Source organism: Platalea leucorodia (genome assembly GCF_965183815.1).
Source record: "Platalea leucorodia genome assembly, chromosome: 8".
Taxonomy (NCBI): Eukaryota; Metazoa; Chordata; class Aves; order Pelecaniformes; family Threskiornithidae; genus Platalea; species Platalea leucorodia.
In genome coordinates this window covers 53,973,012-53,988,390 of record NC_138830.1, presented here as the reverse complement: position 1 = coordinate 53,988,390, position 15,379 = coordinate 53,973,012, and the positions used below count along the sequence as shown (strand labels likewise).

Below are 15,379 nucleotides of genomic sequence, written 5' to 3'. Positions count from 1 at the left end.
CGTAGGTATGTTTAATTTTCAGTATTTAATGGCAAGATGCATCGAGGTAGGGAATACACAGTAGGTTGCCTTGGGCCAGCAGCTGTCAGTGACTAACACGGATGGTGTGATTAATATGGCATCTAAGTTCAAGCGAATGATGAGAACGTCTTCTGAATAGGAGTACCAGACCCTGGCTTTCCTTCAGACAAGGAAGAATGTGTTTGTATCACTTATTTCATTGGACATTAATGCTATTCCTAGAGGACACCTCATTTAGATGTGCTTTCTCCTACATCTTCCAGTTCAGCTCTCATACAGTCACAGGCAAGACTATCAAACCAGTGTAGTTTCCTGTAATAGCTCTTCCCCATGTTTTAATGACTGTAACAACCAGAGGGTTCAGAAAGATAGAGCTTTTATTTAAAAAAAAAAAAAATCTGAAAGAACAGAGGAACTGCTAAATTGGGTCAGAGATCCACCTAGCCCAGAGTCCTGGTCTTCACAGTGGGGAGCAGCTGGCAGTTTAGGAAAAATACCAAAAGACAGAGCGTAGAGCAATCCCTCCGAGTGCACTTTTCCTGCAATCAGCTCTTCAGACGTTTCCTTTAAATCGCCTCCAGACCACCATGATTAGCAACCACTAAGAGCTGCACAACTAAAATGTATCTCATTTCTCTCCAAATCCTTTTATACCCTCGACCTCCGCAGCATCCTGTGACAATGAGTCCCACACTCAAAACTCTGCATTTTGCGGGGAATAACGTTTTTTTTTAAAGCTGCTGCTTGCTAACATTGCTGGGACAAGCTTGCAAACGCTCACGGGGGCGAGCCATCGGTCACAGGGCGCCAGGAGGAAAGGTCGGATCCTTCGGCTTTTGAACCAAGCTGCAAATTCGGAACCAGCTGGGAGGCTTCGTCCCTGCAAGAAGAGCAGCGATGCTGAGTGGTGTTCTGCGGCGAGGGGGATAACCAGACACCCACCCTTTAATTTCTAACACGGTTTTGATTTGGAAGCAGATAGGAGATGGGAGCCTACGGGAATTTTGTCAGCATTGCCAAATTAAGCCTTCCTGGGGCGGATCTAGAGAAGTCCAGGACTGTCCGGACTTGCAGAGGGTGCCTTGTTCGGGTTTTAGCAGAGACTTTCCGTGCTGGGTCGTTTCCTCCACCCTTCAGGTTTTGACAGCCAGCGAAGGGAGTGGAGCAGATACCTGGCAGCAGCTACAGGCCAAGGTTTTCAAGTTCAACCAGCAGGCGTTTGGGGGTTTAGCAGACTATTGTATGTGCGTTAAATGTGTCTGGTTTTCAGAAGAAGCCGAGCTCTGCCTTCTGAAAGTCACCTATGGCCTTTCCTCTGACAGCCAAGAACTGGTGTTTATTTTAAAACGCAAACGAAATGTAAACAACCAAACTTGCCATTTTTCATGAGAGAAAAGACTCGATAGGGAAAAGGCTCCAGTAAAAGACTGTGACAGTCATGTGGCAGGAGAAACAGCACTTCACTGAGAAGCACATATTTTGTTGATATGATCCTTTCCGCTAGAAGAGGCATTCCTGTATTGATTTTCTGAACATTTCTCTCTTCTGTGCTCTAGTCTGACAAATACTTGTGTGAGCAAATTTCACTCTGCAAATGGTTAGCCTGCTGTTTGGGGTAGAGGACTCATTATTTTTATAATGTGATAGATTATCCAAATAAGACAGTTTCCAGAACGGACCATCCACCAACTCATAAACCTATATGGAGGTCTATATAAAATCCTACATAAACCTATATAACAAACAACTGAACTAGTGCCCATGGTTTGTCTGCATGTATGAAGTGCTTGCACAATCATTCTTTTTCAAATAATATATATCACGTTTGTCAATTCAATAAGCACATTAAGCATTAAATGAACAACATTTCTTTACATCAGATAAAAAACCTGTGCATTTTGCTTCAAATATCTATGGAGCTGTAGCCACATGAATCAATATAGGAGGATGGGAATTCTTTACCTCTTCTTGCCTGTCATTATTTTACCTGTAATAAAACTCAACCAAGCCCCAGCCTTGTGTTAATGCGTTCAGTCGGAAATCTGCAATGCACTCGTGGAAAACGCCGCTTCCAGTCAGGCCGTTATACACCACGGGGCAAGCCTGCTTATCCAGCGTTGCAGAAACATCAAAGTACCTGCCACCTTCGATAAGAGTAAAAAAGGAAGAATGTCTCCAACCTTCAGTAGTATTTCATCTCAAAAAATCCCAAGATTTTTGCATATGGTTTCTTGTTACGCTTTTCTAAAGAGCAATAGTTTTCCTGACTGCTTTGTAAATTAAGTAAAATCTTTGATCAAGCCCTATTTTCAGAGCAGCTGAATCCACCAGACACACATTTTGACACCCAAAAAGCGAAAATCACATCATTTATCTGGATTAGCATACGCAACAGTCACGACAAATAGAAACTGTAGCCCTCCCTCTGATACAGCTGCCTGTAGCCCTGATCCTGCAGTGGACACACACCGTTTCACCGATGACACCCCACACATACGACTGAGCTTAAGCACAGAAGTAAATTTCTCAGGGTGTAAGACGATGCATTTAGCTTCCAAATTTGCTCCAAGGATCACATGGAATTTCACTGAATAGTTGTTCCTCCACTAAATTAACTGCATGCCAAAAAGCTGAAGGCAGATATAGGCAGGCTACATTTAGCTTACCGGCAGTAAAACTGACTCCGTATTCATCCTTGATCACACCATCATCAGCCATCTCAGTCAGCGAGGCATTGGACCACTCAATGCCAGCCTTCCTCCCGTCAGGGAAAAAGACATAGCCTACAGTGAGGCTGAAGGGGAAAGAAATGGAGCAGAATTAAAGTTCAACCAAAGCTCAAATGGACCAGCACATTGGCCTTCCAGGAGAGCTCAACGTTGAGCATAGCCTTCATCCTTGGAAAGCAGCAGGAATAAATAAAAAAGGTTATATTGTGGGATATTGCAAATGCTGAGCAGGGGAAGCCACGCATCCAGGCAAGGAGATGAGGCTTGCAGGATGGATTGTGGCGGGCAGGTGGGACAGGCAGGTCCCTTGGCCCCACTTGGTCACAGGGCCATAAACACTGGTCTTCAAGCTTCTGGATGCAGACAGCGCCAGTCAGCAAAGCAGGGCTCCCTGCGTAATGCCCCATTACAGACAGACACACCTTCTTAAATAGCTGGAAGTGCTCAATTTGTACCTCTAAATCATCTAGACAGCAAGACAGGCAGCTGCATCAGCCAAACAGTAATTGAATGGGAAGGAAGTAACTGAAGGTAAAAGCCATCCTTGTGACTAACTGCAAATGGAGAAGTGGGCGGAGGGAGTGGAGAGCAAGAGGGTGTGGATGGAAATCGGGCTATACAAGTTCAAAGCAGGAATGTGCACACAGGCGTCCCGCAGAGCAACTTCTGCCAACTTTAAGACGTATGTTTTCAGCAGCGTAAACTTCCTTGGTTACTTACTTAGTTGTGGTAGCTGGCATATTAATAACTGTTAAATGTGCCGCAGTCCCATCCTGTAAGAGAGCAATAAAGAAAAAGCAGTCTAATTTGTGCGGACTCATTTGTGTGGATCATACGCTGACTTGGCCAAGAAAACACTGGATATAACTCAGGTTATGCGGTGTGCTACGACTTTATACTTTTAAATCTTCTCAATACATCTTCCATGAAAATCTGGCTGCAAATGAGAGTCCGAGAATATAAGCCGGACACATTAAGGACAAATTAAGGACATTAAGGATAACAGAAAGTCCACAGCAAGTGGACATAAGAGGAGGAGGGAAACAATACATGCAGAGATGTCAGCTAGCCATGTTCAAAAGTGATGGGCAAGCTATCAAAGTTGGCCCTGCTTTGACCAGACATCTCTTCTACCCTATATTATTCTATGCATGAGAGCAGCATATGGGAAAAATGTTAAATAAGAAGGAACTGGAATCTCATGTTTTTATTCATTTCTCTTCCATCCTTGAGTCTGAATCCCTTCATGCTCCACTTGGGCTGCTCTGGGGCAAACATAAGCCTACGCTGTGATGTTATATATGTACAGACACTCAGGGTATGAGGACTCCAAACTTCAATCAGTGATAAACTTTAATTCCTTCTTAACAAAGGGTCAGGTGCCTTTTAATTAACAGAGGAAGAGCCGCAGTTATTTTGAGTCCTGAATAACTACGAAGAAAAGGGAGAGGTTACTACCTGACATTACAGTGCAAAAGCACAGTCTTACGAAAAGGAGCACAGGCATACGTTAAATCACAGCAGCTACCGGACCTGCACATATGTGGGCTTTTCCAAGGTGTGTTTTTGTGCTGGCCAACATATATCTGGGAAAAGAATTTTTGTTCTGAATTCAGTCTTAACTCCTGTAATGCTGCCTATAACAGAGAGTTGAGATTTCTTTACGCCTGTGTTGGAAAAGGAAATGCCTTTTCAGGAGCATCTGTTCGGGCTGCGTGCCAGCTTGTAACGCCAGCGCTCAGCATTTCCCAGGCTGCGTGCTCCCAGCAGCCCCAGCGCACGCTCCTCTGGCACAGCCGCAAGGGCAAAGCAGAGATTAGAGCTGAGCACAGGCAGAAATATTTGCCGACTGCTGTCATGAAGGCTTAGGATGCCTTCAAACACCTCGGGCTCTCAATTAGTGTGAATCAGCACTGCATCGACTCCATTGAGCGCTGGGTATCTGCGGCAGCCGAGAATCTGTCCTGTAAAGCTGCCTACCTATTTTTTTCTTAAAAAAGCCAGAACAAACAGTTTCAAGTTACCAAAACAACTTTTGGTTCAAGGTTCAACCAGTGAAGCAAAATCTCAGTTTTTACATACATGGCTCTGCTTTTGAGAGCTGCTTCCAACATTGACATGTGCTAAAGATGGCACCAGTTAGCGCTTCTGATCGCACGCCGTGGATGCTCCCAATGCCTTATTTCTGGATATTTAAATATGAGATGTTCAGAACACCTCCATTTGCATGGTTAAGTAGCTTATTGGCATGTAAATACCTACCGCAAAGTGTGCCAAAATCATGACATAGCGGTAAATCTCAGACCAGTTCCTGATACCTGCAAAAAAGAAAAAAATCACCCAACCTAAAGTTAACCATTGCTGGAAAAAATGAAATAATGGTACCTGACTTGACATTAACTTTGAGTAAAGAAATTCTCCAGTAATTGACAACAGGCTAAGCGTGTCCCCAAAACAATTATGGAATTGTTCCTCTTTTCCCATTAGTTCAAGGCCTAATGGAAAGGGGAACAGAGTAATACGTCAAGTCAGACTGACAACAGGTCTACATACCGGCCAAATCCAGCAAAATGTCACAAAAGCATTTTAACAGCTTCAAATGTGTCAATGCCTTTGCAGCAGCTTACCAGACATGAATGGACCAAATTCTCTCTATCGTGAATCTCTGCACTTGCCTGGCCCAGCAGTGAGCTTATATCCTATCTCCTCCTTAAACAGGAATATTGCTGCCTCGAGGAACATCAACCTTTAATGAGGTGAAGAGAGGAAGGTGAGGTTTGTGGTTCAGGGAGACTTCATGCGTACTTGGGTCTAGGTACTCTGGTACCTGTCCTTTGATGGATAACAAGGATAAAAGGAGCTCTTTGCCCAGATAGGCTCCCAGAACTTGGAAAGGCAAACTGTTTGGTCCTCAGCCCCTGTGCCACAGTTGCTCAGTTTTAGGGACTGTAAGAGCAAGAGGGAGTGATCCCAGGACTGGGGGTGTCTCAAAAACGAGCCGTCATGTTTATTCTTCATTTAGAAACTGTACCTGCAAGGCCTCAATTCAGAGCGTTACGACATGTGAAGTTTAGCCATAAAAATGGTATTTCCTCTGAAACGTCTTAAGTTTATGCCCAGTCATGGAACTGGTTATTTTTAAAGCTAATCTTTAGTCCCACTGTCCTGTCAGTACCATCTATAGCGAAGGTGGCCAAGTGAGTGAACTGTTTCTGGTGCTGTTACCGTAAGAGTGGCTCCGAACGCCTTTGAGGGAAAGTTCAGTTTTCTCATGATTTTCTATTTCAATTTCTCCAACAGACTGGCCCCACTGCTCATGTCGGAAATGTTGTTCCCTTTGTCTGGGAGAAAGAAGAGAGTGAATCGACACAAACAAAATCAACGAGGCAAAATCAAGGTGGCCCCAATGCCAATCTGATAAACTTATATCCCAAAATGAAGGAGAGATTTCAGAGCATCTGCATCATGGCCACGCCAGATTTTACACGTTAGCAACCACTTTTACATTTCCCAGTTATTACTACATAACATCTATAAGGCGCCTCAGAATGAAACAGCAGCAGATTCCCACCCTGGCAGACTATAAAAATGCCCTTTTTTTGAAAAAAATGCTGTACTACCAAACAGTTGCTGCTTAGAAGTCAGCAGATAGGACCAAAGACAACACACTGTTGATATACATATTTTCTGCTTGTATTAAACACCACACTATTGATACTCATATTTTGTTCCTGTATTTTCAGCTCTCCGAAGCCTGTAGAGTAATTAAAACACCCACTTTAGCCCTCCTTTCACACCATTATATTTGATCCTTTGCTTAGATATACCTGCACCGCTGGTTTTGGAAGAAGCCTAAATCAGGTCGTTAGCAATGAAAAAAAGACAGAATAAGAAATATTCCTAATGCTCAAGGTTTTACAGACCAAAACTGTGGGCAGGTCCCTCCACCCCCATATCAGGAAGATCCTGTCCACGTGCAGGATCCTCCTTAGAGGTTGCCAGGTCTGATGTAGTAATGAAACCAGGAGACACCTGACAGGAGCCATGTCCTTTATTAGCTCACTTCAAATTAAATCCACCTTCTAAAATCACCTAAGCCAGCACAGGACAGACCCTGAAGAGATCTGTAGAAAAATTACTATTAACCCCAGAAGAAATTCATTTCGCCTCTCACTTTTTGACCCTCTGGAAGAACTCAATGGTCCACGGTTCCTGGGCAAAAGCGCGTGCAAATGTGCTGGGGTGACTGTCGACACTGAAGTTAAAGACTTCTGTGAAGTTCTCCCAACTAGGAGAAGAGGGGAAAGAAATAAAAGACATTAATAGCTTTCAGGTCATACTAGGCTAAGCTGTGCACTCGCTACTCTGACAATGGCAATCTTTGTATTTTATCATTATTGGAAAATTCTGATTTTCATCATTTTAAATACGTTACTACTTTTCAAGGAAGCAAACAAAAGAGCAACAACGGCCTGCAAGAGTCAACAGATTACCTAGGAAGGGAAGCTGGCAGGGCAGAGCCGCAAGCGAAAGCACGCTGCTTTCTCTCATGTAGTCTGTTCAGAGGTACAACGGCAGCACTACTCCAGAAATGCTGTGCTACTTTGACAGCAAATCCTTTTTTATCAGGCAAATCCAGTCCATAAACAGAAAGCAGAGGCAAGGGCTTCCTGCGTTACTTTGTGCACATGACCCTTTGAAAACAGTAACCGTGAACTCACTACGCATCCCAAAGCAAGAGTGAAATGCTCTTACTGGAAGGAGAATTTAACCGGTACAAGTTCGCCTTCCTCTTCACTCCACTGCTGTCGGTAGGGTCCTTTTCTGTAAGGCAAAGCACTACAATTTTGTATCACTCCTAAACAAACAGCAAAACGTTTCTTGTGTGTTTGGAAGTGGATGCAATAAGAGACTGCAGAAGAATGACGCTACTGTGTGCTAAGGGAGAATATTAATGCTACATTACGAGCCCACACCGGACACAGATATTACTAGCTGTATTTTCATTCCATAAAAAAACAATGCGTCTTATTGCTCCCAAATAGCTTCTAGTTAAATATGTTTCCAGATGGTGTTGAAAAAGCTTTGGTCTTAAGTGTAGATAAATGAAACTAGAGAGTGCTGCAATACCTGAGTAATCCATCGAAACTTATTTTCCAGCGTGTTTGGGGCTCTATGTATTCAATAGTGAGCCCTCCTCCACTCCAAATCTCTTCAGATTCATCACTCACCATCATGTTTGGATGTTGTGGGTGCTAAAAAGACATGTAAGGGAAACATTTGCTTAATTCCATTGCGGGGATGCAACGCGGGTGAATTCCTGCTCTGATGGTCCTTTGCAGGAGGAATTGGCTGTTCAGTTCTACCTGCTTCTGGTAATCGGATTGTTAGAGAAGGAAAATTGCATCTAAAACACCTGAGTTATAAGATAATACATTATTGTTTCAGGTAATACAACTGAATTACTTGTGTGAAGGGAGGTCACTGCAAGAGCTCAGCTCCTTACTCTAGTGACTCTGTCAAGTTTACAGCCACACTGAAGCAGGGCTTTGGGGGTACATTTATTCCTAGACTGAATTTGATGAACCTCTAAAATGATTTAAATTTCTAGTGTAGGCAAGCTCCCAAAACTCTTCAGCTGCCTTTTGAAAAATATGTCATTTCCTAAAGCTGCCACCTTTCTAAAAGAGAGCTTATGCCTGTTGCTGTAGGGAAGGATCTAAGAAGGTCCTGAACTTGGCTGGCAGTTCTAAATGACAAAGCCACAAACAGTATCGTTATACTAAATATTACTAGAAAACCAAATAATGCACGTCAGTCTTCTCTGTTGTGGCTTTCTGCAAACAGGACGTCTGCTTTTTCTGGTCGTGACTACTTAGCAAAACAGATTTGTGAACGTAAGGATAGTCAGCTGAGTGCAAAGGGATTCATGTCAGATCTTCCCTCCTTCTTTACCACATAGTCAGCTATTAAAAAATATATATATAAATATTATGATAATATATGATTCTATAAATAATATAAAATAAATATGATTAATATTGATTAATTAAAATATATTATTAATACTGTCTTCCTTTTAGCAAGAGTGAAGCAGATGTACATACAACTCTCTAAAAGCTCTCCTTTCTCTTTGAAAAGAGGCAATTCCACAATGGTTTTTATAGCATTCAGTCATTAGAAAAGGGGAAAAAATCAACCATAACCATACAAGGTAACTATTAGCCACATGCTGGAAGTTATCAGAAAGACTGAATGCTCAGATTCCTCCTGGGAGACTTACCAAGACATTTTTTAGAAACAATGCTATGTTTTGTGCACATTATGAGAAAAAGGGAACGAGTGTCAGATATCTACTCAAAAAATTAGGCATAACCAGTAATCCAGCCAGTTCTACCACTGGCTGCAGTCACAGCACCAATGTCTTACTGGTAGGATATTCACGTAGTGAAGGTGCAGAGAGCATTAATTTTTGCTTGGGATCCTAACACAGGTTCAAGATAGGAGTTAAGCACTGATCTTGAATGTCATCCCACATCCACCACTTACTTACTTCAAACTCTCCTATTCCATCCACCCTCAGGAAGAGCCACATCTCGCAGATCCCGTTAGGACGCTTGGCAAGGCGAGCAATCACGAAGGTCTTGTCGCTCTCGGCAAAGCCGGTGAAGTAAACCGAATCAAGCGCCTAGGGAAAGGGAAAGGGGTTTCAGCTCCAGCTGGAGGCAGGAAAGGAGGGGGAGAAGGTGAGTAATTCTTTGTTTTCCGTAGGTTTCTTCGCAGGAATGCCATTTTACTTTCACTTTTTATATTTAATAGCAAGCACGCCAGCAAACAGACAGAGTTTTGCTAGCAGCAGTGAAGCCTCATCCATACGACAGGACAGTCCCTGTGCTCAGAAAAGGTTTAGTTGGTCTGGCACACAACACTCACAGCCTTCATTGACACAAAAGCATTTTTCCTCGCTTGTTCGCCCATTTGCTCGTCAGGGCAGAGACAGAAAGCAGAGAGGGAGCAGATGAGAAGCTGCTTTAGAGAGGGAACGTAATCTTGCATGATAGCCACGGACAAGGTAAAATATTATCCTGAATTAAGATGATTTATTTTGCAATGAGAAGTGCCCTTGACCAAAATCCTTATGAAATGTGTCCTCAAAAAGAGTGTCTGCAAGGAAGAAACTGAGCCACAAACACGCTGTTTCCCCATCTAGCTCCAAATTGTCCGCAGGACAACTTATACTTAGGGGAAACATGGAACTAAAAAGGAAAAAGGAAGAGAAAGACAGTCAGCCATAGGAAACCCAGCACTTTACTAACATGACCAGCAGCTGGGCTGCTGTAGGGCCGGTGAACATCTCAAATCTCAAAAACTGTTAGGCACGGAAGTCCACATCTTCAAATTCAGATGTGTATTTTCACGTCTTTGTGCAGAACTCACTCAAAGTGAAGTTTTAAAAGCTGGAACACGGAAATTAAGATTTAGGTATGCATTTTTGGGCACGGATGAAGTTCTGCTTCTGAAAAATTATTCATCCTAAAACGCAAGAAAATACTAAAATCAGATGATTATTGCCTTTGTGTGTACAGATAAGGGGGGATTTTGAGGGCACAGAGTCTGGAAATACACACCAAGTGAGCCTATTGGATGCCAATGCAAAAATTCAGAGACATCATTTCTGGCAGTATTTTCCAGATCTGGTTTTAGATCTCTCTTGTAAGTGTTGCTCCAGTGCTGCTGCTTGAGGGAGCAGCGAGGAAATCACAGACCCCTTGGCCATACCTCAAACCACCCTGGATGGCAGTTCGATTTGGAAGACGGTGTCACTCCTGCCCTGTCAAATTCGGTTGAGATTGGCAAAACACTTCAAAACGCTCCCAGCAGCAGCTTAATTAGCAGAAAGAAAAAGCTAGGGAAAACAGCTTCTCTTTTTAAAGGCTAAGCAGAAGCCTCAAAGCATTTTTTAAATAATATGACTTCAGGATTCCCAGAAGGCTCCAGGAAACGTTAGCAAGAAGTTGATTTTTCACAAAAATGACTTAGGATCTGAAATCTCAGCTGGCATCTGCAAGCTGAATCTTGATGAAGCAAGGAAAAACGAGGGAAATCCTGTCTTATCAGCCTTTCTGCTTCCCCCCTCGCCAAATAACAGAGCAAAGTCCACCCAAATCTCCCTGGCGGGCACAGTGAGTGTTTTGACAGGATGCTACAGGCAAGGTACAGGCTGTGGACAGAGGGTTTATTATTTATTAAGCAGACAAGTACACCTGGAAAACTAAATTCAATTCACCAAGTGTGAGAAAAGAAAAGGTTTCTGTGTCCCATAGTGTGCCTGCTTTTTCCCTTTGACATCAGCTGGTCTGATTTGAGGCAATCCTTTGCCCTGCAAAGGACAGCGACAGCCAAGGCGACATCCCCACCCTGCCCTCCCTGGGATGTGCTGAAGGCGGAGTGGGAAAAGATGTGGGGTCTGAGGCTTCAGGGGGCAGGCGGTGGGGGGTGCCAGGCACCAGGATGCAGGGGATGGGGGTCCCTGAGGGATGCAGGTCCCAGGGGAGATGCAAGGTGCTGGGGGGCAGGGGATGCAGAGGGGTGCAGGTCCCTGAGGGATGCAGGTCCCAGGGGAGATGCAAGGTGCTGGGGTGCAGGGGATGCAGAGGGGTGCAGGTCCCTGAGGGATGCAGGTCCCGGAGGGGATGCAAGGTGCTGGGGTGCAGGGGATGCAGAGGGGTGCAGGTCCCAGGGGGGATGCAAGGTGCTGGGGGGCAGGGGATGCAGAGGGGTGCCGGTCCCTGAGGGATGTGGGTTCTGCAAAGGGAGGTGGTGTGGGTCCCGGGGGATGTGGGTCCAAGGGGAATGGGTGTTGTGGGGGAACGTGGGTCCCAGGGGATGGGGGTTCCAGGGATTGGGGGGGTGGGGATGGGGAACCAGGGGGACAGCGGGGTGCCAAGGGAGCAGGGAGATGGGGGTGCCAGGGATGGGGGAGACAGGGACGTCAGGGAAAGGGGCGTCACGGAAGGGGGTCCCGGGGAAGGCGCTGCCGGGGAAGGGGATCCCAGGATTTGGGGTGCCGGGGGGCGGCGCGACACTCACGTGGGGGTCGGGGCGGAGCGGGCGCGGCCGCCGTGGCTCCGCGGGCCCTGCGCCGGCCGCCCGCTGCCTCCAGGCGCCGTGGAAGAGCAGGAGGCAGCCCAGGACCCAGCGCTTCAGCGGGGCCCAGGCGCCGGGGGCGGCCGCCCGCCGCGCCCCGAGCAGCGCCAGCAGCGCCGCCGCCAGCAGCGCCAGCGGCCCCAGCATCGCGGAGCGGGGCGCGGAGCGGGGCGCGGAGCCTGCGGGGCGCGGAGCGGGGCGCGGAGCCTGCGCGCCGGCGGAGCGGGGCGCGGAGCGGGGCGCGGGGCTCGGCGCTGGCTGCGGCCGCCGCCAAACCCCGCCTCGGCGCCGCTCCCCGCGGTGTCCCGGCGGCGGCGGTCATTTCCGCGAGGGGCTTGTCCCGGCTGTCGGCGCGCTGAGGTCACTCTGGGAAGTTGCATTTGCTCCTTTTATTTTTTTTTTTTAATTATTTTTTTTTTTTTATTTTAACTTTTACATTTTTTCTCCCGAGAAACGCGACCTCAGCGCGCCGCATGGGAGCGCTCCGAGGGGCGCTCGGGCACTTCCCCGGCAGAGGCACCGCCGAGTTTCTCGGGGATCCTCCGGGTTCAGCGCAGGAGAGGCGGGTGTTGGGGTGTCCCCCCCCCTCGGGACCATCGATGAGGGCGATACCAGCGGCTCCTCCCCGAGGCTGAAGGCTGGGGCTGTTCCCAGCTCTTTGATTCGGATCTGGTGTAGATTTCTGACCCTGTTTTATTGGGCTCTCGGTGTAAGTTTGCTCCCGCTGCCAGCTCCAGCCAACGGGCAGGGAGAAGGCTTGGCAGCCCATTTCGTCCAAGGCACCAAAAAAGAAAATCGCAGCCGGCATCCCTTCAGCACCTCGTGTAGGTACCCTTTCTAGAAGCTGTGTTTTTGAAGGCTTTTGGCTGGCCGCACAATAGATCTTTTTATTCCTTTTGCAATTACCAAGCATTTAGTCTCATTTCCCTCCACTAAAATACACCCAGCCTCTCCGGAGTGGTTGAAGGGTAGCTGTTCTCACTCTGAAGAAAGATGGGGCTCTGGGAACCCCTGCTTTCTTTCTTTTTCCAAGTGTTTTGACTCCCTGTGAGCTCTACAGACTTCTCAGCGGACTGCCTGTTCCTTGAAAATGCATTTCTTGTACATTTTTATGCCTTGCCTCAGTTGTCCCCCCATTTGGTTATAAAACCACCTCTGTTGTGGTTTGTGTTTGACCGATCCGTGCTTACGGTTCTTCCAATTTTCTTCTTTGAATGCAACTTGTTTTTAATAACCTCCTTGGCTCCGCTGCTTCTTTTTGCCCTTTATCTAGTCTTTTCTGATACTGATGTGCGCTTACTCTGCCTCTATGATCATGTTTCTAGCTAGCCTTCAAAAGCCTTTAGTGCCTTAGATGTTCCTTTTACCTTCTTCTTAAAAAGCTTCCTTATTTATACACAGTTCCCCTTTTCTGAGACCGGGCACAACCGTTCTGTATTGCTTTACTGCTATCTGTGGACCACACCAAATCAAAAGTAGAAGGGCAGGAACTAAAAAGCAGAAGACACCAGAGATTAAGACAATGAGGTTCAGAAATTGATTTCTGCAAATCAGCATCGCTTCAGTTAATATTCAAGGGGTACCTCTTAAAGTTAACCACGTCGAGTAGGCAGGGAGCCAGAGGGATAATAAGGTTATTTCCTTGCTTCAGATTTTGTCGTGGAGGGACTGAAAATGGTCTAAAAATAGGAGATGTGTCAGAATGTTATGACCCTGCACCTGCAGCACAGCTGATACGGTTCAGTACGGAGAAAGGCTGCAAAGGGAAGGGGTTATGAAAAACAGCTTTTCTCTTGAGTTACAGTTTAAACACAGCGTTGACACAAAGCAATACTCAATGGCGAAAAATCCACACAATTGACGAACCTTTGGGACTTTACAAACATGCGCATAATTAAACCCGCAGCAGCACCAGTCTGCCCGAGCTGTAAGGGCCTACGGCACAGGACGTATTCTTGCAAACTCCTCCTTTTTTCCCCGATGCAATCCACGAGCAGCTTTACTGCGCTTTGCCAAACTGTTGGAGTCCTTCTACAAATCATTTGAATTTCAATCTTTGCATTTCTGAGCAGAGAATAACTGGCGCATGAATATTTCATATGTTCCTCTGATACGTGAGGTATTCAAAAACTCCCACAGTCTAAACAACGCATCGGTTAAGGAATTGTGCCTGTCTCTATGGAATCTATAACAGAGATAAGCTCTGTTCCTTCCTACGAGGACAGGGAGCATGGAAACAATTTGCTTCATGCAGCATTATGTTTCAACATTTCTTAGGTAATTTGTTTGAGGACTTGAAGTTATCTCTGGCAAACAATTTATCTTGGCAGTATTGTTTGCTGTGGAAATGGGTTCCAAAGCAGCAGGACTTGCAGAAGAACCAAAGTCCTGACATGTCTGGTAATGTTTTTAGCATGGCAAAACCAATGTTGCAAATATTAGACCAAGTCTAAGATCTACTCCACATGCTTAGCAAAAATGTGGGGAGGAATATATTCAACTGATTTGTTTGTTTTAAGTTCAGGAGGAAATCAGGAACCTGCGACTGATGCACGGTGCTAAAAATACAGCGAACAAAGCAAGCTGAATTTCAGAATTTCTGCTTAGCATAAATTTGCTAACTTGCTTTTAACCATCTGCAATGTTGAGGATCAAACTTCTCATTGCATAGTGAACACTTTAAACAGCTCTGCCTCTTTTAAACCCAGCTGACTGGCGAAGGAAATTGGTATGTTAGGACTACATTCCACCAGAAAAAATACCTCGGCACCCTCAGAAATCAAGGGCCTGCAAAATCAGATTAAGTGTAGCTCTGCGATCCAAACTGGTTCTCGAGATCTTTGCACTGCAGTAAGCACCAACTGTATCTGCTGTGCAAAGCTATCCAGTCTCTCTGGCAGTGTCTGCGCAGAAACCAAAGCCATGAGAAAAAAAAAAATGCATCATGGCCTCTCCTCCTCAGAGAGCTGCAAATATAACTGGATTTTCAGAACTACATCCAGAAATAATGGCTAGACTCACATCTGTAGTATGAGACCCAGACATGCCTGTGCCTAACGAAAGCTCGGATCTGGGAGAGAATTTCCCAGTTTCAGCCCATATTTAAGTTACATGTCATTATATGTGATGTTTCTTAAAAAAATTGTCAGATAACTGCCTTGTCTAGACACCTTTTCTCCCTGCATTTGCATCTGGAGGTTCGCTGTTTGCCGATGCCATACGGCCAGTGTGACTAACACTGGTTGGGCTGCCCCAGAGCTGCAGAAAGAAGTGATGCATCATCCAGCGGACAAGGGCGCCAGTTACACTGTGGTGACAAGTTATTAAACATCAGCTCACCCAAAATCGATTGCAAAACTTCCACTGAATTAGAAGGTCTCACTGATCGAGCATGTGTGGGTATACAACATCCTGGGCGTGACAACGTGCAGAGTCCTGTCTAGTTGGTACTGTTAAAAAAAAAAACCAACACAGTACTTAAC

At 45.7% G+C, this 15,379-nt stretch overlaps 1 protein-coding gene across 2 annotated transcripts; it reads right to left on the bottom strand.

The window, feature by feature from the left end:
* Nucleotides 1–388: 388 nt before the first annotated feature.
* LOC309594680 (uncharacterized protein) lies at nucleotides 389–12,115 on the bottom strand. Of its 2 annotated transcripts, none has more exons than XM_082320913.1 (11): nucleotides 11,841–12,115; nucleotides 9,304–9,438; nucleotides 7,881–8,005; nucleotides 7,506–7,574; nucleotides 6,925–7,038; nucleotides 5,976–6,091; nucleotides 5,013–5,068; nucleotides 3,471–3,523; nucleotides 2,688–2,815; nucleotides 2,009–2,165; nucleotides 389–901 (listed from the first exon to the last, which is right to left on the bottom strand). In XM_082320913.1, the coding sequence occupies exons 1-11, from the start codon at nucleotides 12,042–12,044 to the stop codon at nucleotides 799–801; spliced, it is 1,260 nt and encodes a 419-aa protein (XP_082177039.1). In that variant the 5' UTR covers nucleotides 12,045–12,115; the 3' UTR covers nucleotides 389–798. The 2 variants fall into 2 exon arrangements, with proteins under 2 accessions (XP_082177039.1, XP_082177040.1); XM_082320914.1 differs by lacking the exon at nucleotides 11,841–12,115 and adding an exon at nucleotides 10,067–10,120.
* Nucleotides 12,116–15,379: the final 3,264 nt, after the last annotated feature.

Bases quoted from the DNA above. Each gene is read 5' to 3' on its own strand.
- LOC309594680 (XM_082320913.1), bottom strand. From the start codon at position 12,044: ATGCTGGGGCCGCTGGCGCTGCTGGCGGCGGCGCTGCTGGCGCTGCTC. The intron at 6,092-6,924 runs GTGAGAGGCGAA...TCTTTCTCCCAG, and splicing joins TTCTTCCAGAGGGTCAAAAA to ACAAAGGGAACAACATTTCC. The intron at 2,166-2,687 runs GTAAGCTAAATG...CTCTTATCGAAG, and splicing joins CGGAGTCAGTTTTACTGCCG to GTGGCAGGTACTTTGATGTT.